Raw genomic sequence first — 22760 nt, 5'->3', positions numbered from 1 at the left:
CCTTGTTTCTCTTGTGCATTAAGACCACTTGTGTTAGGGTATGATTTAACAAGATATAGGTTATATATACATTATAAAATACCACTTACTGTCCGCCCTCCCATGCCACCCTGCCATGACCTCTTGCGCCACCTTTGCCACCCCATGTAATATGTGGTCTCTCTCTCTCTTTCTCACTCACTCACTCACTCACTCACTCACTCACTCACTCACTCACTCACTCACTCACTCACGCACTCACTCACTCACTCACTCACTCACTCACTCACTCACGCACGCACTCACTCACGTCACGCACGCACTACACGCACACACACACACACACACACACACACACACACACACACACACACACACACCACACACACACACACACACACACACACACACACACACACACACACACACACACACACACACACACACACACACACACACACACACACACACACCCACACTGTGTTGTTTTGTTGTGGTATTGAGTGTCAGGCTGACAGGCGGATGTGAGTGAGCTCCACCTGCAGCGGCTGTGCACAGCAGGCGGTTTGGAGCCACGAAGATTCAGGTCAGACACACATCTTTAAAACTTTCTGCAAACACACGGCCTGTTTCTGTCTGACTCTGCACACCTAGCTGAAGGCACTGCAGTATCTCTGCATTATTGATCTGTGATGAGACATGTTTCTCTCTGTGTGAAGATGCTATAACCGTTTTAAGAAAAACTGAATCTTGAATGAAAATATAGGAAAATATAAATGAAGAAAGGAGGGGCATGTATGCAATGACATGATACTGCATGGTGTCATTTTGATCACAGTTTATCTTCAATTGCTAACACATATGAAACCATGGCTCATTTTCTCAAAACACTGAACATAATTCCCAAACAACACACCCAAAGTGCAAACACCTCATATATCCTGCAGAATGACTCAAAACGACATCAACACCTATCAAAACCCAACTTTTGCACCGAATTGCACACACTTCGTACAAGACTCTTTGTCCAACCAACTACACACCGTGGTGCTCAATCAAAAACACACATACTTTTATGGGTTTCTGCACCACAGAAATAAGCGCAGAAACCGTTATGCTGCAAATAACTCTTCAACTGACTTCCATTCATCCTCCCTCTCACTCCCTGTACCTCTACCTCTTGCTGCTATGTCTAAATATCCATTGTTGTTGTAAAAAGTTCTTACTAGTAGCCTTTTCCTAGTGCTTGCATCCTGACTGATGAGTCAGCAATATGCATGTGTATTTGTTTATTGGTTCATGTGTGTAGCATTTCTTAATGGCAGTGCTATGAAAATGCCAAACAAGTGAATATGTCAGATATCGGTGTCTTCCTTAGAGAACTGTGTGCAGTGTCTTCTGCCAAGATGAGTTGAAAACTGGGTGCAGAGCTGAAATGTGTTGGAGATTTGAGCTGAGGTTTTGCTCTTTGAGTGTGAGTTTAAATAATTATTGCACAATGATGCACTAGGTGTCATTTTGTGTGTTAGCCACTGAAATAAACTGTACTAAAATTCACTAAACCACACACCCAAAGTGCAAAACACCTCATATATCCTGCAAAATTCTGCACTGCAGAAATATGTGCAGAAACACAAATATTCTGTTGAAACAAAACAAAATGTTTCTTTATACACAACTAATCAGGGCAACATGCATGAAGAGCACAGCAGTTGTGTGAATGAAAAATATGCTCTTTATCAAATACATTAAATGCTAAGGAAAACTTTGAGGAGAAACATATAAAGATAATTTTTCTCTAAAAAAAAGAGAAAAGAAAAAATACCTGAATTGACTTGAATTCGTCCTCCCTCTCACTCCCACATCCCTCTCTTCATCGTGATGCTATGTTGCTTCCACCTATATGACCGTACTCACCTGCAGTCTTTATATAGTGCCCACAGGACCAAGCAATCATGTGTGGCCCGATGGCAAATGTATTTTCGAATGGTTTCATGTGTGAGGCGTTTTCAGTGGCAGTGTTTTGAAAGTGACTTTATGTCAGATTTATGTTTCTCACTTAGAGAACCTTGTGGAGTGTCTTGCAAAAAGTCCGTAGATGATTTGCAAATGAGGTGCAGAGCTGAACATGTGTTTAGGGTTTTGGAGACTTGAGCTGAGGTTTTGCTATCTGAGAGTCAGTTTATGTGTCATTTTAGTGGTTAGCAATGGGAAAAAACTCTTCTTTTTGCTTTTAAATGTAACACTTAGATTAACTTCATATGAAGAATGTGATGAATTATCTATTATATGATATTATTTATAGTCTGAGATATACATGTTTTTCACATAAATGTTTTTTATTTATCTTTTGAATTGTGTATTCTTATAATTTATTTTTAGTTCCTTTTTGTTTTATTTCAGTAACTGTTTGGTAACCTTAAATAAAGGTGGACTAGACATATTTACGGTGGCCCTGAAGTGCAAGACACCACAGCATTTCACAAAACGCCACAGCATTTCACATTGGACGGAAAGGGTATTCCTTAGGGAGAACACTTCTTGTTTGTGATTGGACAGAGCTGTGATTGGTTGTTTTTGCTGCCAGTCAAGAAATTACGCTTCGTGATTGGCCCAACACTCAGAGCTCACAGCTCCTCATATCTGTTTAGAAACTGGACAAAAGTTAAACATATACAAAACACAGACTGTCTATGTCATGGTGAATACAGTCGCTGCTTTATTTATGTCTGTATGACGTTGTTGTGAGCGTGGACGGATCAGCTACAGGTTAGTTTAGCCTGGTCGATCCGATTCCGATAGGATTTACATTCAAGGGTACTATGACTATGCTTGCACGTCATGGTACCATAGCACCTCCAAGGCGCTAAAAATAAAACTTCAAACATCGCAAAATAAACTGGTCAGACTACTGCTTGACCTTTCATCTAGAACCCACCTCACCTCTGCCCACTTTGACAACCTAGGATGGCTTAGAGTAGACGACAGAGTACAGCTACTTGCAATGGGCCTGGTCTACAAGATCCACTACACCTCTATGGTACCCATGTACATGTCAAAATTCTTCCCAAAGGTCAAGGAATACCATGATCATAACACCAGAGGGAGCTCCACAAATCATGTGAAACCCAGATTTGGCACAAAAAAGGGGGAATACACGTTTCGCAATTATGCCACATCAAGGTGGAACGCTCTTCCCACAACTGTAAAGGAAAGTAAAACTATACTTACCTTCAAAACCTCTCTTAAAGAGCACCTTCGGGGGAGAGCATTGCAAAACTGGCCCCGGTAATGGTACAAATCTCAACCTGTCGTTCAATGGACAGCCCCCGATCTATGTATATACTCGCATTTTAGACTCTGTTACTAACTGTATATATATCTGTAGACTTGGTATGTCTTAAATGTCCGGTTAGGATGTATTAGAACGAAATCTAAAATGAAAATTGTAAACAAGCAATCTGTATGTAAAAAAACCACCTGTATGTAAATTGTAAATAAGCCATCTGTATGTCAAATATGTCTTATATGTCTTAAATTACATGATGAATTGGAAATGGGGGACCCTGATGTAAACAAGACGAAAGTCTTTCTCTGGTCTGCATCCCCTTAACAATTGTATGTTTTGAGCTGTACTGTACTGTACCCAATATACAAGCTGTTAATAAACTTTTCAAACAATCAATCAATCAATCAATCAACATGGAGATACGGCCCGCCCCCTCTCCAGCGTCTTGTTTGAATGACAGGAGTAAACACAGAATTAATGCTTTATTCATTCATGGTTTTTAAGGGGCTTATCTCCATGTAAATACTATGAGGTAGACTACCCAATATTCGCATCGCTCTAATCGCTCGAGTTTCACCGCGGCTGTCAGATGGTGGAGGTAAACGGTACTCTGTCCCCCCCCCTCCCAGTGAGCTGTGGTGTTCCACAAGGAAGCATATTAGGTCCGTTACTGTTCCTAATTTATGTAAATGACATGTCATCAGCATGTGACTGCAACTTGTTCTTGTTCGCGGACGACTCAGCCCTGCTGGTCTCTGACAGGATTGCAGGTTGAAAAAACCCTCAGCTCCGAGCTCGGCAGAATCTGCACCTGGCTCGCCGATAATAAATGATCATTACACCTGGGTAAAACAGAGTCCATTCTCTTCGGTTCTAAACATAATCTCAGCAAATCCGACGACTTCTCAGTTGCAGTGGGTGACATTATTGTCACAAGTAAGAAGGAAATTACATACCTAGGATCTATTCTTGAGGCAAACCTCTCCTGTGACAAAATGGCATCCAATGTAATAAAAAAGGTCAATCAAAGAACTAGATTCCTATACCGGATCTCCTCTCTGGTAAACAAAAACACCCTGAAAACTCTGGCAGGAGCACTCATTCAAGGGTACTATGACTATGCTTGCACGTCATGGTACCATAGCACCTCCAAGGCGCTAAAAATAAAACTTCAAAACATCGCAAAAATAAACTGGTCAGACTACTGCTTGACCTTTCATCTAGAACCCACCTCACCTCTGCCCACTTTGACAACCTAGGATGGCTTAGAGTAGACGACAGAGTACAGCTACTTGCAATGGGCCTGGTCTACAAGATCCACTACACCTCTATGGTACCCATGTACATGTCAAAATTCTTCCCAAAGGTCAAGGAATACCATGATCATAACACCAGAGGGAGCTCCACAAATCATGTGAAACCCAGATTTGGCACAAAAAAGGGGGAATACACGTTTCGCAATTATGCCACATCAAGGTGGAACGCTCTTCCCACAACTGTAAAGGAAAGTAAAACTATACTTACCTTCAAAACCTCTCTTAAAGAGCACCTTCGGGGGAGAGCATTGCAAAACTGGCCCCGGTAATGGTACAAATCTCAACCTGTCGTTCAATGGACAGCCCCCATCTATGTATATACTCGCATTTTAGACTCTGTTACTAACTGTATATCTGTAGACTTGGTATGTCTTAAATGTCCGGTTAGGATGTATTAGAACGAAATCTAAAATGAAAATTGTAAATAAGCAATCTGTATGTAAAAAACCACCTGTATGTAAATTGTAAATAAGCCATCTGTATGTCAAATATGTCTTAAATGATATGATGAATTGGAAATGGGGGACCCTGATGTAAACAAGACGAAAGTCTTTCTCTGGTCTGCATCCCCTTAACAATTGTATGTTTTGAGCTGTAGTGTACTGTACCCAATATACAAGCTGTTAATAAACTTTTCAATCAATCAATGTGTTTGCTCCTGTCATTCACAAGACGCGCTGGAGAGGGGGCGGGGCGTATCTCCATGTAAATGCTATGGGAGATACCAACTACAACAAAATGAACATATTTGAACATATTTAATTGTAATACACGTTTCAAAGTGATGCCGAAGCAACTACATACTGATAACGGTTAGTAAAAATCATGAATTAACGCTTTAACAAGTCTGCAAACAAGACGGCAGGCGAAAAGCTTTGAAAATGCGTGTTTTCTGAATGGAATCGGATCCATCAGGCTAAACTAACGTGTTGCTGCTCCGTCCACACTCACAACAACGTCATACAGACATAAATAAAGCAGCGACTGTATTCACCATGACATAGACAGTCTGTGGTTTGTACATGTTTAAGTTGTGTCCCGTTTCTGAACAGATATGAGGAGCTGTGAGCTCTGAGTGTGTGCTAACGGCTGATGTGTTGGGAGTCTATGGTTGGGTGGGACATATTTCGCTGTCGGGTGTTGACCAATCACGAAGCGTCATTTCTTGACTGGCAGCTGAAACAACCAATCACAGCAGTGCTTCTCTGGCTGGCTCTGTCCAATCACAAACAAGAAGTGTTCTCCCTAAAGGAATACCCTTTTCATCCAATGTGAAATGCTGTGGTGTTTTCTGAAATGCTGTTGTGTTTTGTGAAATGCTGTGGTGTTTTGTGAAATGCTGTAGTGTTTTGTAAAATGCTGTGGTGTTTTTTGAAATGCTGTGGCATTTTCTGAAATGCTGTGGCATTTTGTGAAATGCTGTGGCGTTTTCTGAAATGCTGTGGTGTCTTGCACTTCACGGCCACCGTACATATTGCTGTACTGTTTTAAAACAGTAGTGCTGGTCCATATTCCTCCAATTGATTGAAAGATATGAATGCATGAGAAAGTACATTTGTTCATGCGGTCAAGTGTCTTTAAACCAGCTTCGAAGAGTTTTTTCAATATAACCCTTCTGTGTTGTTGTGTTTCAAATGATATTTTGAAACATTTTCTCTCTCACTGATTCAAGTTCACATAGGTTGAGTATAGCAGGGACAAATTATATAAATATAATTTTATTACGCAATAAAGTGCTCTGCAGGAAATTAGATTTGCTGTTATTTCCAATAGATAGAGACATTAGTGCACTTATCCAAGAAATGCACTACATTAAACTGCTCTCTCTGAGCAGCATGATGTTAAGCTTCTCTGCAAAAACGGGACTTCCTCAGGAACTTCCCTGACTCAATATGTTGCATGTGGTCAGGTTGGTATGCCAATAATAAAAGTATTGTAAGGCATGACAGGCTTAACATTCAAATGCAGAACTCATTAGGGTCGCTCTCAATTTATTCCTATCACCAAAAACATACTGAACCTAGCACCTTTGGGCCCCTGAGGTTCTGGGCTCACAGAACAGATGCCCATTTTATTCATTTTGTGTCAATGAATGCATCAATTTACTGTACAGCCAGTGGAACTCAGAATTGAATGCATGATAAAACTAGAAAAAGTGCATTCAATAGATGTATCTCCCTCTCACAAGATACGTTAAATCTAACTTGATAATCCCTCCCTGCTCCCTTTTAAGATGGCATTGAAAATGACAAAAACAAGTATTTATCTATTTGAAATGTTACCTTACTTTACTGGAACGCAACATATGGGATATTAATTGATTCGTCAGTTCAAAATAAGACCAGACTTTACTGTAAATGTCTTACAATAAAGGCCAAAATGGCAAGCAACAAACTAGGGAAATCTGGTTTTAAGGTCTTTGTTACTGATGCAGTTGTTGATCAGATTGAGCCTTTTCCAGACGGACAGGGAGGATTCAGTCAATTATGAAAATATCTAAAAATATATTTGTCATAACATGTTAAATCACCGCAACCACGAGAGGTTCTTGATCATACAGTCATACATCAGGCTAACTGATGACACACACACACACACACACACCACACACACACACACACACACACACACACACACACACACACACACACACACACGAACACACGAACATATGTATGATCCGTTTTAAATCTGGCTGAGGTAACAATGCAGTCTTTTTAAGAAGTATGCATATCTAGATGAACAAGATGCTTAATTTGTCAGGGTTACTTTTGCATGTGTGTGTTCTTGAAACGTGCAACTAAACCACAGTTGCAGCTGTGCTCAGTATATGTGTGACCGTCCCTTGATAAAGCGTCCTCTGAGGAAGGTCTGTGGTTAGAATACTAGGAAAGGAAGGGGAAGTTGCATGAAGTGAAACAGAGAGGGACAGGAAACTGTGCACATTTCTGCAAAATAAAAGGGAAAACACAAGGTCAACTAAACACACAATATTTAACAGTATTGGGCTTCTTCACCCAACTTTTATCTCAGAACTATTTTCATATATTTTACATATTTAGGATATAGCCTAGATGCAAGATATAAAATATTATTTAACAAATTACTGTTTCCAGCCAACAAATGTCTTGTTTTATTGATAACAAAGCTGAAGATTTTAACAAAATGTCTAAAAATGAAAAATAATACATAAATACAACAACTCATGATATACATGCAGACACAAAGAGAGAGAGTGAGAGTGTACCAGAATATTAAAGAACTATAGATTGAAACAGGTTTTAATTCCAATACCTGCCTAAAAATGTGTCGGATAAGGTTTCCTCAATAGATTATTTGATTACCTAATGCAACCTTTATTTCCCAACAATTTGTGTTTATATATTAAATTCAACCAATTGTTTGTAGGCTAAAGCAAGAGATATCAAACTTCTTTAAATATTCAACTCGCTTAAAAATTAAAAACGTTTGGGCGAGGGGTAGACCTAGGACCAGGTGGAGGGATTATATCTCTTCGCTGGCCTGGGAGCGCCTTGGGATCCCCCAGTCAGAGCTGGTTGATGTCGCCAGGGAAAATAAAGTTTGGGGCTCTCTGCTGGAACTGCTACCCCCGCGACCCGACCACGGATAAGCGGGAGAAGATGGATGGATGGATGGATGGATGGATGGATGGATGAAACTCGCTTAAAAATGCTGCAACAAGTGGCCTGACTTTTATTTTGAAAGTGAGGCCGGAAGTGACATTTAACGCACTCGGTGGCTGGTACTTGTAGCAGAGGCGATCATCAGACCGCACAGAGCAGACACACGCAGACACAAATTATCGTGTTCACGCAACCTCACCCAGACAACAGAGCAACAAAACGCCACTCACTCAAAACCGGGACTTTTGTTTGTTTGTGCTAACTGTTTTAAACATTCAAATATGCTTCTGTGTTCACACTTCGGACGGAGAAGAGGCCAGCCTTAGAATAAAAGTCACCACAAAGTATTCTCCGGAGAGGAGGAAAGGTAAGCTGAACAATGCTGTTTTAATATCTGAAAATGTATTAACCTCATACTTCCTTGTGAAAAAAAAAATGAAATTAAGTTACGGCTCAGTTCTCTTCCTCTTTCTATTGCTCTCTATCTCCAACTTCTCTTTCGTTACTTGAAACTAAATAATGACTTATTTATTATTATTATTATTATTTCGTAACTGGATGAAGCCCTCTCTGACAGCAGACACAACATTACACATACTTATTTAGCTTTAGGCAACTTAGGTGATATCAGTTATGCACATTTACGCCAATCTTGGATGTTATACTTGTAAAACCCAGGTTAAATCTACATTTCTGAACTAATTTTAATCGTTATTTCATCTCTATTTTCTGGATCTCCCCTCTTGGCTTGGATTGTATGTTTTCAAGCTGCATGTTTTTATGGTTTTTCACCCCCGTCATTTAAGGGAAGTAGCTTGAAAGCTTTTGTTGGTGGGCAAGATTGAGTGATATGATGTCAATACTAATACACAATCTTTGATAATCTCATTAGTTCTTAATATATGTTTAGTTTTTCTGTCTAAATCCATGGAGATCGATGCTTTTCTACCACCACAGAGCTCAGGGTTAGAGGTCAATGCCCTAACTAACTAACTAACTAACTAACTAACTAACTAACTAACTAACTAACTAACTAACTAACTAACTAACTAACTAACTAACTAACTAACTAACTAACTAACTAACTAACTAACTAACTAACTATGAATTAGGGATTCAAATACACACTTTTATTTAGAGAAACCATTTTTTTTTTAGGCAACAGTTTATTGTTTAATGTGGTTTCCAATAATGGTTTTGCATCTCCTTTGAGCATGTATCCTCGTTGTAAGTGTTTGCCAGCGGACACTGTCATAAATTTAATTTAAATCCAGTTTTCATCCACATTTTGACCATACACATGTTAGATCTTGGTCGTTCTTAACTATTTATTTCAACCAGATAAAGGAATTTAGTCATCGGAATCTGGATCCTAAGTCCGCCCTGGGTCCCAATAATCAGCGTTTTAAAAAAAAGTTTTTAAATCAACTGGTCCGTTTGTTTTGATGATGAGAATAATTATGCAGGTTATTTAGACTCCCGGTTAACCTCCTTTCTTACCGGGAAAAGATCCAAGGCCACCAAATTCCGTATTTTGTTATACATTTTTTTGAGCGACCCCTAGCGGTTGCAAAAATATATGTAGAGATTTCAATCTGCCGATTTTATTTGTCTAAGTTATTTTAAAGGTCCCATGTCATGCTTATCCGGTTATTACCCGTCCCCTTGTGTGTTATGAAGGTTTTTCTGCATGTAAACGGTCTGCAGAGTCACAAATCCTCAAAGTACACCCTGTAGCGAGTAAAACTCTAACACAGAAAAGAGCTGTCTATGCTGCCCCAGAACGCCTCGTTCCTGGGTACAGTGACGTGCTCATACCCAAATGGACCAATCCGTGGAGCCGTTACGTTACGTCCATTGATCGGTCCAAATGGACCAATCTGCGGACTTCCTCACACACACACACTCAATCTTTTCTCAGCTGTAGCTCCACCGATTTCTCCTCCCTGAGACGGCGGGTGTGTATGTTTGGGCTGGTTTCGGGCTGGGTTTCGCTGTCTCGCAGACGGCCACTGGGCTCATAGGGAGGGGGGGGGGGGGCAGGAGCTCCATCAAGCCGTTTAGGACAGAGAGTGAATACATACTTTACAGAGATGCTGTATGAGAAACCAATGTGAGTTTGGAAAATTGCACAATATAAATCTATTTTAGTAGACCTCAACAATGGAATTATGATCAGTAGAAATGGCCATGACATGGGACCTATAACATTTCACAAAATTCTAGTCCACAATACACAATCCATATGTCTATTGACCTTACCAAAAACTACAGCTGAAATAATTATTTCATAAGAAGATCGACAAAAAATGTAACAGCAAAGATTCTAAATATTCTACGGTGCTGATTCAACGTTTTTCCCTCAACATAATTTTCACATGGATATCTATCTTAGTTTTCAGGTTTGATCAGATAAAACAACCATTATAAAGACATTCCCTCGGGTCCTGAGACATTTTAATCTGCAATTTTTCATTATTTTTATTATAATAATAATTATATTATTATATATAATTATACGGAGGCATGTGGCGCAGTGGATAGAGCGTTGGTGTTCAGATCAGGGGGTCACAGGTTCAAACCCCACTGCAGTCAGCATGTCCTTGTGTCCCTGAGACACTTCACCCCAAATTGTTCCTGTGGGGATTGTCCACAGTATTGAGTATGTTAGTCGCTTTGGATAAAAGCGACTAACAAGTAACATGTAATGTAATATTATTATGGTTGCAGTTTTTTCACAACGTGGTAAGTGTTGTGTGAATTGAAACTCAACTACTCGTCCAAAATAAGCAGGGCCGCCCCTCCCTACGCAGACTGTGTGGGGCCTCACCTCGCGGAGGGGGCCTCAGCTTGTGGAGGGTGCTTCATTTTGCGGAGGTGCTTAATCTTCCGTAGGGAGCCTCATTTTCCGTAGGGAGCCTCATCTGAAGCGCAAATGCGGGGCACTTACAGTGTAAGCGCGACACAGTTTCTTCGCTCCGCTAGCACCCCCCCCCCCACGCTCGCGACACAGAGGGCCTCATCATATAACTTTGCGTGGGGCCAGGGGCGGCCCTGAAAATAAGTATGTATCGTTTTGTAACGTAAGTAATGTGTTTGTTACATGAGTGAATTAATCCATTGTCCATGACCTCCTCTTATGCAGACTTTGATTACAAACTTATTTGTGATACATCAAAAACTAACTTTTTAAGACAACAGGCTCTTGGATAGCTTAAGATTTTAAAATACATTTATTATGACATGGCAGTTTTAAAAATACAAACAAACTGTATATAAATTCACCAGAACTAGCTCTTCCTTGACCAACTATTACAGTGAAACACTCCGTACACATTAATGAACAATCACATAACATCGTATGTTATATTGTGGAGCACACAGGAGCCATTTACGATGAATAATTTAGCTAATAATACTCACATTAAAAATGCATTATTAATAATGTTAAAGTTAAGGATCTGAACATCCTCCACTATTTGTAAAAGAAGGCAAAAACATTCAGAACAACATTGTGTTTGTGCCTGAAAAAAAGGAATAAAAGAAAGAGTTTTAGCTGCTTCTGTTCTCTGGATAACTTCTGCCCTCATGGACCGTGCAGTTTAAGATGGATGTGCAAAATGAGAGAGACATCTCTGTAGTTAAAATACTGAAACTTAAAAAGCAACACTGAAAGCAACACTTCTTTAATATACTCAAAAATATATTGATCAACTTCCTTACATCCCCAGTCTACAGAAGACATGAGTTGGCAACTAGCCTACTTATAATCAAATTATCACTATTCAATTGTCCTTTTTCAACAAAAATCAAAAACTTTTTATTGGTTTCAGCTTTTCATTCCTGCGCACACGGTTGACGTTGTAAATTCAAACAACTCTTGGTCTTAGGCAACAAAACTACTTGGTTAGGTTGAGGAAAACAAATCCTGCTTTGGTTCGAAAAGAGTAAGCTTAAGGCCGTCATATAGGCCTAGCTCAGTTTGTTATACTGAAGGCCAATGGACTGCAGCTTGGTCCACATGCGGAGGACCTAGGTTCGAATCCAGCCCGCGTATCATTCACTCTTTCATATCTGTCACTCAAATAAAGACACTGGTTGCCATAACAAATATTTAGATTTCCACCGGACAAACAGTGTTCTCTTGTTGGGAGAAAGTCATGTGTTGTTCTTTTTCTCGGCCATAGCTAAATCTATCTTAAATTAAACAAGAGATTGGTGTGTTATTTATACTTCCACACCTGCCTTGCATCGCTCCCGGCACGTAAAAATCCGTAACATAACTTATTGTTGAATAAAGTCAGCAAACCATATCATAATACATGTTATAATAAGGATCATGTTAGTTGAAGTAAATTAAAAGCTAACCAACTAAAATATTCATTAGAGTATTTTGCTAGCAATATCTGTTAGCATGCTAGCAAGATAGGACTAGCAAGCTAGCTGTAACTAAACTACGCTGCATGATCAGTTGTCGGTTGCTTTGTTACGTTAGCTGATGATTAAGTCATGTGTTCACATTAAGTACATTTAAAAGCCACATCAACCCCGGCAGTGATTAGCAGAAGTTATTCATTCAAGCTGGTATTTTGCTCATTTGATTTTGCTTTATTACAACACACAGTCAGCCCATTAGTAACATTCTTTTGAATTCTTTCAGCAGATCCGTCCACAGATCTTACCATTGAGAGTTTTGTTTGTAGAATCTTTGTATTGAGGGATGTTTGTTTGTCACATGGGGAAATGAATACACCAGGTGTTTCACAGCAGTACATCTACTCCTATGGTACTTGAGTTGAAAGAAGTTTCAAGCTTGCAGAGCCCTCTACAGCTGCACGAGTGAAGCGATGGTAGATTCAGTTTACTTCACCACATCCTTCACTTCATAACCACAAAGATAGTGAAAATTGTTTTCACATCTGTGGGAAACTAACCTAAATTAGTAAGACTGACTGCTGTCGTGAGATTCAAATTCTGACTGAATTTAAAATCTGACTTTTATAAAAGCCTATCTCTTTTAATTGGAGAATAACATTTTCACTAATGTTGTCCTAACCTCTGCATTGCTGCTTGTTTATCCGTAAACAGTTAGTCAAAATGAGAAGTGGCTTTTGTGATTCTTCCTAATTTAAAAATAGATTACAAATGATTTTTTCCAGTTGCTTTACATGTCGTTTCCATGTCATGACATTTTGAGGACATAAGTGCCCTAAAAAACTCAAGTCTGAAAAAAGTGATAGCTTCTGTGTTTACAGTGCATATAGTCCTGTGAATGTGTACTTTGTTTACTTAGATTACATTTAAATGAGCTCCGTTATGTTTTGTTATAGGATTCAAGTGTTTAATTTAACTTATACCACTTTTAATAACCCTAATAGTTTGTTTTGGACCCTTTTTAGGGCTAAACAATAGGGCACAGTCCAATATCCAAATATCTGGAGACGCAATCTTTGTTAAAGGCAATATGTCTGTATTTGCTGCAAAAATGTCCCCGTCCATTAATTGTTTTCAATACTCAAAAGAATGTTGTGACTTCCTTAAAAAATAATCTTGTGACCACTGCCGTTAAGTATAACTCTTTACTAGTGATGGGTTTTCGCTTTTGACTCATTTTCCATCCGAAAAACACGTTGTCTACCTGTCCTGTACCACTTGTTATGACTTCTCTCTCTCGCATATTCCGTTAAGACCCACCCCATCTCACTCCTCGTGCTGAAACCTACCAATCAGAGTAGGGGCGGGTCTTCACAGAATACGTTTGGGTAACAAAATCAAGCTTTTTAAAAGGCGAGGGGATTTTAGCAGGCAGACAGTGCGGACCAACGATTGAACGTTAAAAAGAACGGCTCTCACCAAGCACGACTCGGTTCCCCTCGTTTGTACCAAAGAGCCTTTCAAAAGAATCGTCTCGTTCGCGACCGACACATCACTACTCTTTACAATCAGCAAGTTTTATCTCAGAGAAAAAAAGAAACGTCTCAGAAAAGAATATATACTTTTGTCAAACATGCACTCTGAAGCATCACGCTTATCAGGAAAATCATTGCTTGAAAGATCTTTTTAAATATAAAGTAGACTTATTCTACCAATAGTCACGCAACATTAACCATGTACTGTCCAACATTACATTAGTAGTTTTTACAAAGATTGCAACCCCCCCCCCCCCAACTCTGATTACGTTTAACTTTTTGGAAACTGTATTTGATAGCAATTCAATTCTTGATTGAGAAAGTATAATTTCATTCATCCTTCCTCCCTGCACAGAAACTCATCGCTGATCTCGTCTCTGCGCCTTCTTCTCTTCGTTACCTTTTGGATACTACAGCCGGTCCTGATGGAGGCCAGAGGGAAATATGATTTTGCTGCAACAGCAGACGATGAGCTCAGCTTCAAAAAGGGAGACATACTTAAGGTCAGTGGACGATTAATTAATTTAACAATATACCTTCACATTTTTTTTACTTCCTCATACTCCGCACTGTGAAGCTTTCTGCATAATACTGCCATTTTTATATTATGTTTTTGTTTCTTTCAGTAAATGCTCTTATTTTTCTATTTTAATTATTATTTTTCTGATCAGGTTTTAAGCCCACAAGATGATTGGTATAAAGCAGAGATGAACGGGCTGGAAGGATTCGTGCCACAAAACTACATCGAGATCCAGACACCGAGGTGAGAGACAATAAATCCTGTTACAAACAGTTAACCTGGAAAAGAGTTACCTTTATATGGGATGACATCCAATTCATATTCATTCATTCATATTCGCTAAACACTTAAAGACATCACTGCAGACTTTCGGAACTTGGATGGACATTTTAAACTTTTTAATGACTTTTTAAAGAACTATTTATCGATTAATCTAGAACATATTCAGTAGTTACAGCCATAATTATCTGTAAACAGTCAACTCCACTTGTGCAAAACTGTATTTTGTACTTGTGTGTGTGTGTGTGTGTGCGTGTGTGCGTGTGCGTGTGCATTCAGGTGGTTTCAGGAGGACGCCAGTCGTAACGCTGCAGAGGACATCCTCCGCTACAAAGATGTGGGAGACTTTGTGATCCGAGGGTGTCAGAGCTCCCCGGGAGACTTCTCCATCTCTGTCAAGTGAGTTAGGACCCTTGCTTTTGAAAATGGATATACAGATCAGGGTTTCCGTTAGCCGGTAATTACCGGTTTTTAGCTGGTAACATTTATAAAAAAACGGTAAATTCAAAACCTGCCGGTCAAAATGTCCAGTAATAATTAGGGATGCTCCGATCGATCGGCCGATCATTATCGGCCGATATTCACTCTTAATAGTTTGATCGGTGCTCTCTATAAAGGTTGATCAGGAGAGCCGATCAGATGAAGCAAAATACATGAGACTTTTCTCTGTGTGCGGCAAAAGAAGCTCGCCAAAATGGCTTCACCGGTCTGGCAGCTTTTCAAGGTGTCCGAAAAGACAATAAAACAGCTATATGCAACGTGTTTATTCTTCACTGTCGGGTCACTCATTACTGGATCAGCGAGCTGCATGAGTCTGATACAGAAGAGAGAGCGGGAGAGAGGAATTGTATTATTCCCGTGTTATTATCCAAAAATAATGTAAACTTTTGAATAATGTACTTCATCTACTATAAGTAGTTTGTTTGAATGTAATAATGATGATTATAAAGTGATGCAATATAAAAATGAGCCCCATTAACTGAGTTTTAAACATCAGCATATATTACCGGTCATAGTCCTGTAATTACCTGCTAACGGAAACTCTGCTACACAATTCTTATTATTCTTATTATTGAAACATGACCGGTAAGTTTCGAATTTGTCCGGTAAAATGTATTATTTCCGAACACTTGACCGGCGGAAACCTGATACAGGTATATCCGAATGGAATCCTGTCTTTGCAATCTTGTTTAGATCCAGATAAAAGTGGATTTAGGTTGGTTTCTAAAGTTAGAAACAAAAAAACAACTTCCTTTTCTTTAACCTTAAAGCTGCAGTCAGAAATATTGTAAGTGTGTCATGGCATTTAAGATATGCCAGTGTTAAAGGTTCATACTGTTGTGTAATCAGTAAAGAGCTTTAAGAAAGCTTCACTCTAGAAATATATATCATCTGTATGCTTCCTGTTGTTTTCTGTGCTAATAATAATATTAATATTCATAATAATACACCGTTTTTGTATAGCATTTTAAATACAAGAAATGCACATTAAAACGCCTTACAAAAAAATAAATATCCAAAAATACTTTTTATGAATTAAAAAACATATATGATCAAAACTAAAAGAAGAAAAAGAGACATTTGAGATTTTCTTCACCCATCAATTTCCACATTTTCAAAATCTGTTCTCATTGTCCTTTTGGACCACTGTTATTTCTATATAATTCATATTATTAGGAATAAAGTATTCCAGATATTTCAATATATTTAATTTTATTAGAAATAAAGTTTCTCATAAAAACTGAATATTTAAGAAATGCTCGTCGCAGATATACTTTTAGATTATTGTCCTAAGTATGACGGTACAAGAAACACCAAATAAGAACAGATGTTGTGGCTCAACATAATTTAAATGGATCAAATGTAAGCCTGTTAGAAAAGATCTCTCACAATCACTCCCACTGAGCATAATTCAACCCTCAGAAGCAGTAAACCCAATGTTTCCTTTGCGCGTATCATTATATAAAGAAGAGTTCAACTCTGACTCATTTTCTCGCCTTCTTTGCTTCACTTACATGCTGCAAACTCTGCAAGACTCTTACATATTTACAGAAGGAGACAGCTGCAGGAGCATCACAGTAAACAAGTTGAGTTAGTTTACCTATGAGTGTCTGCAGATATTCAGACCACCAGAGAAAAAGATCTGCACACTGTACGGCTTTCTTTAACTCTACTCTCTGATGGTTGCTTTTTTATGCTCAGGACTTCCATGATTAATGATACCAAGAGTACAACAGAACACAATGATAAGAGCAAACAAACAACAGGACAACAAGAGTTAAAAGCAGTTGTTTTTTGACATATAGTTCTTACATATTGCACCTGGAATGCTTGGAGGTCGGTTGTTGGAAATCTAGGAAAGTTCAGACCTCTTGAGTTTTTTAGGGATTTTGTGTTAAGATAAGGATTCGGCCAGTGAATTTTGAGGTTGTAGTTTTGTCCTTTGACCAGCAGAGGACAATCCAGCCGAGGAAACAGCTGAACCTCTGGAATGTTGGTGCACAAGAAGCCTAGTCCTTCCTTGAAATATTTTTAAAGCAACACTTCTCACTACATTTCTGTTTATCAAATACTTACCCAGCGCTACTTTGAATTCTTGAAGAAAATGTTGTTTTTCTAGATTCAAAAACAAATCTAAGTGTCATTTATCCAGTTGTATGCTCAATACTTCTCAAAAACACGCATTTCTTAAACAGGAATGCTCCACGAATTCTGTGTGAGTTTTTGGATTCTTCTTTCAACATGAAAGCAAGAAAGCAACATGTTCTTCAATGAAGTATTTATTTAAAGTGATTGTTAAAGGACCTTGTACAGTAAGTGTCTTAATGTGGCTTTGCACTTTACTCTGTGTTTCTGTGTCCATGCTTTATTTCCCCCTAGGCATGAGAGTGATGTTCAGCACTTCAAAGTGATGAAAGACAACAAAGGGCAGTACTTCCTGTGGTCGGAGAAGTTCACCTCGTTAAACAAGCTGGTGGAGTTTTACAAGTCCACCTCCATCTCTAAGACCAGGGAGATATACCTCAAAGACGGCAGCTCGGACAGTAAGAGCCCCCCCACGCCAACGGCGGTAAGAGACAGTTCAGTTTCACACAGGGGCTTAGATTTGATTTTCAATAGTTCAGTAAACTTGCTAAAAGCAGATTTCAAAGCCATGAAAAGGTCACACCACAGTGAACTATTGCACCTGGGCACCTGGGTTTCTTGTTAAAAATGTGGTTGGTCAAATTAAACCAAAGATAGAGAACTAAACATGGTATAACCATGCTTTTTCCCCATATTAACAAACACAATGGTAAGAGCCAAAAAACTCACTTGAAAAATAATAAGAAATTAACAACAACAAAAAAAGAGAAGAAACTAACTTACTAAAAACTGTAAAAATGATCATGATCACATTTTTTGGTTTTGTATGTATGTATTCCTGGTACATTTGCACTCTATTTTCTCAGTTTCATTTTATTTCTTGGAAGTTAAAGACATATTAAACATTATGATATCCTACATTTCTGAATCATTTGAAATGAGTTCAAATGTTTTTGCTTCCTTCCTTGTTGTCCACAGGGCGTTCACATGAAATAGAAATGACAGCTTATACTGTAGTTCCTGTAAGTCACGGTCTGTTTCCTTCCTTTAGGTGAAGAGGGGAAGTTTGCCTGAACAACGTAACACGGCGGCAGCCATCGTTGCTTCAACGCGCAGAGCTTCAGACCAGCCTCACAACCAGCTGGTACACACTTTACTTTTGCTTCCTTATGTGTTCATTTGGAATGTACGCTTTTATTACACTGTTTTTTTTAAAAGGTTAGTCTGGATTCATGAAAACAACACAATAACTCAAACAAAGGCAGGGCAGCATCTAAAAGGAATTTGTTTGTCAATAGAGTCTGGTGGCTTTAAAAAGAGCATAGATAATGGCTTAAGTTCCCCATCGGAAACTTCCGAAACATACATGATACAAGTTTGTTAACAATACATAAGTTAACATGTCAATGTTGACATCTCATTTTACATGGGAAACGAACATTGCTCACTTGGGTGAAAATACGTTTGGCCCATCCATTCATCCAATGTGGGCTTTCACGTATTCAGGAGACATCAGAAAACAAATGTGACCTGAAAGAAAATACATTTCCCTCAAAGCGTAAATGAGTATGCGATCTGCATTGTCAACTACGTTGTACAGGAACATGATTTTTTAGGTGACCGTCATGTCAAGAGATATGCAGGTTGAAGCCTTGCTGGATTTCTGTCTTTACATGTATGTGTCAGCCTTCTGCTTCTCAAACCTTAATAGTCAGATGTTTCCTCAGCCTTGTTCTATTAACATATGTTTATGCTAATGTTTAAGTATCGCAAACAACAGCATTTGATAAAACATCCTCAGTTGCACAAACGTAGCAAACATTACAAACATTAGTAGTAGAAGTACCAGAGTGTATGAATACTCTGTTACAAGTAAAAGTCCTGCATTCAAAAGGTAACTTTAGTAAAAGTAGAAAAGCATTATCATCAAAATATACTTAAAGTAGCAAACGTAAGTACTTATTTTGCAATCTGTCAATTATAGGGTAGCTTGTGATTGTTACTCCAGGCGTAACTAAAGTCTTATTTAAGTGTTGAATATAGTTAAAATCATCCAAATCTGCGAAGTAACTAAAGGTGTTAAATAAAAAGTAGTGGAGTAAAAGTACATGATTTACCTCTAAATTGTAGTGGAGTAGAAGTACCAAGTAGCATAACATGGAAATATAATATTCAAGTAAAGTAAAAATGATCTAAAGAAAATACAGTACTTGAGTAAATGTACTTAGTTACATCCCACCTCTGCATTTACCTCGCGTGTCTGATCAGCTGATTCAGCAGTCGACTTTCCGATATTTCCATAACGAGTGAAAACACGACAGTATGAAACATGGCCAATACTAGCAGACATGGCCAAAAATAGTTTATGAACTATGATTAGATCTTTGGAAGCATGCCGGTTTGGATCGCAACAGGTTTAGAACTTGTTAGCACTTGATAGTTACACTTATTCCGTGTGGCTGTAATTAATTTGCAATAAACACCTGTTCAAGTTTAACCTTACCTTTCCTTTACCAGTGAGTGCATTTGAGTCTTCACATAAAGCTTGGAACACAAGTCAGAACGAATACTATGATTGTTGATAATTATGAATCAGTTGTTACTTGTCTGTTTGAGTGCACAGTCAGCTAAAGTGTTTTTTTCCTTTCTGTTCCAGGCTAAGAGAGCGGGTCTGGAGGAGCGAGCTCACACCATCGGTCACACAGGAAGAAGCAGCCCCGTCAGAGCTGGCTTTCCTCCCCATCGCGCATCTGAAACCTTGCCCCCTCCTCAGGTCAGCCCCTCTCTTTATTTGTGAAAATCAAACAGTTACAAACAGAATTACGCAGAACCTTATCATCAAATAACTTTTTGACTTAAACTCCTTAACAAAACCTATAGAGTGTTTTCTCTAGGATTTTGTCATCGATGCTGACTTGAATCATTCATAGATAATAAAACTAACTTGTTGAGTTTTATTGTTTCATCATTCAAGCAGTAACTAAAGTGTAACTGAGTGAAAACTTGTTTTTCTAACCCTAACCCTTATAAAACTCATTTTGGCCACAAGAGGCTGAAGTGCACCATCAACAAATTCTCTAAATACAACTAATAACACTTATAATTTCCTAAAAAGCAGATAGGCACCAATTAAAATACATATATCGCAGAAAGAAAGTAACATACATATGTTACATACCTTAATAATACACTAACTATTTACCTAGTTTTAAACTGCATTGAGAAATTAAAACTCACCTGAAAAAAATGCATGTTAATTACAGGGAAAACTATTTTATATCACAAATGTAAGTTATTTGTAACATAAACAGCACATATTTCTATTCACTGAAAATTAATTTTAATCATAAATAATGGTTAACACTTTAAACAGGACATTTCAGGGGACCTATCATGCAAAATGCACTTTTTGATGTCTTTTATACATTAAGATGTGTCCCCGGTGTGTCAGGGAACTCACGCAGCGTCAGAAAATAAAACCCTCTCTCTTTTCCTCCGTACCCACATCTCTAAAACCGGGGCTACAACAGAGCTGATCTAGATTTGCGTCCGATATGACGTAATATCTGAAATGTGGACCCACGGCCCAATCAGAAACATTGCCATCAGAAACAATGCCTGACTGTTTTGGACGTAATATGGTCGGTGATTACATTAGCATCGCTAACACTCAGAGCTAACCTGTACTGGAGAGCATGTGTGTGAAGAAGCAGGAAGTAAAAAGGAACTCACCTTGTGGTATAACCGGCAAGAGAGAAAGCCTTTGAGCTCCAAACTGTTTCAGAGATAATCCTTGATAATCCATGATATGGCGTTTCATCACGGCAGTATTTAGTTTAGACAGTAGCTGCCGGGTCCCGCATGAGCTCAGCCCTCTCCTTTAAAAAAAAAAATCTTTTAAAAAAAATGCTTTATACATAAAATCACCACTGTTGAAACAGGAAGTGAAATAGAGGGATATGAGGCATGGCTAGAATGGGTGATCTGTTTGGTATTTTGAGCAAAACACTTCATAGACATGTTTTTTATATATTTTTATATATCTGAGATCTGCCTAAAAATAGCATGATCGGTGACCTTTAAACTGATATTTAACACCAACATTTAACATTTCTTCTGCCCCTTAGAGGGCGTCCACGATGCAGGTCAAGGCGCTGTACGACTTCAACGCAGAAGAAGAAGATGAACTGGGTTTCAGCACGGGCGACATCATTGAGGTGTTGGATCGCTCTGACCCGTCGTGGTGGAGAGGAAAGCTGCGGGGGAAAAGCGGGCTGTTTCCTGCCAATTACACAACGCAGCTTTGAGAAAACGCCACAGGCGAAGCACTTACTGAGCCTGCACGCATTCACAGACTCGCTCTGCAGCTGCTGACTAACTGACTTATTTAACCTCAGCACTTCAAGTTCATCAAGGAATGTGAGTCAGTTACTGTTTTCAGATACTATTCATACATCTAAAAGGTCACAGACACCCCAATGAACTTTCCAAAACCAGCCAAATGTTTGTTGGCCGGTCTGCTGATGAACTGTGTCTGCTTGTGTTGTAAGTGTAGTCACATTTTGTACCACATAACGTTTGTTTTTGTATTAGTTCAGTTGATTTCCAAGAGGTTTGAATACTTATGATAGATGTGTAATTTCCTCGCAATAAAATTGTTCTTATCACTGATTTGAGGCTTTAATTTAATAATCTGAGTCATGAGGTACTTCTGTGGAAATACAAAGGAAAACCACAACAATTCTGTAAAGAAACTCCTCCTTTAAAGCATTGTTGTTTTCAAATTATTATTATTAGATTTGTTTTATTGTTTTAATTATTTATATAGAAACCTGAAATGTTTTTATCGAGGTAATTATTAAGTGATATTTCGTGTCTCTGTGAGGGTTGTCTGAACCAGCCAAAAATAAAACCAGAAGTAATAAAAGTTAGCCTTTACAATAAAAGCTTCCTATGGTACTTTTATTTAAACGATATGGCAAGAAAGTGTTTCTTTATATGATTAAAAAAAACCTTGTATGTATGAATTAAATTATGGAAAAATACTGCAATTATATGCTCACATCAATAGCAGCAGCTTCAGTATGTTTATTAGGACGCTTTAACATGTAGACACATGTAAACCATCACACACTTAATTCCTTGTGCCACATCATTTCCATTCTCTTGATGAAAAACACCTACATGCACCACCAAACTGACCCCTCTGCATAAAAAATGTAATCGATTATTAAAATA

At 38.6% G+C, this 22760-nt stretch overlaps 1 protein-coding gene across 1 annotated transcript; it reads left to right on the top strand.

Moving 5' to 3' along the window:
* The first annotated feature begins 8325 nt into the window (after positions 1–8325).
* grap2a (GRB2 related adaptor protein 2a) lies at positions 8326–22468 on the top strand. Its single transcript, XM_034220322.1, has 8 exons — positions 8326–8595; positions 14493–14640; positions 14809–14900; positions 15216–15335; positions 17817–18006; positions 18574–18666; positions 20179–20295; positions 21650–22468. The coding sequence occupies exons 2-8, from the start codon at positions 14563–14565 to the stop codon at positions 21827–21829; spliced, it is 870 nt and encodes a 289-aa protein (XP_034076213.1). The 5' UTR covers positions 8326–8595; positions 14493–14562; the 3' UTR covers positions 21830–22468.
* The last annotated feature ends 292 nt before the right edge of the window (positions 22469–22760 follow it).

This window comes from Gymnodraco acuticeps, unplaced genomic scaffold (assembly GCF_902827175.1).
Source record: "Gymnodraco acuticeps unplaced genomic scaffold, fGymAcu1.1, whole genome shotgun sequence".
Classification (NCBI taxonomy): domain Eukaryota; kingdom Metazoa; phylum Chordata; class Actinopteri; order Perciformes; family Bathydraconidae; genus Gymnodraco; species Gymnodraco acuticeps.
This window is presented reverse-complemented; position numbering and strand designations above follow the sequence as displayed.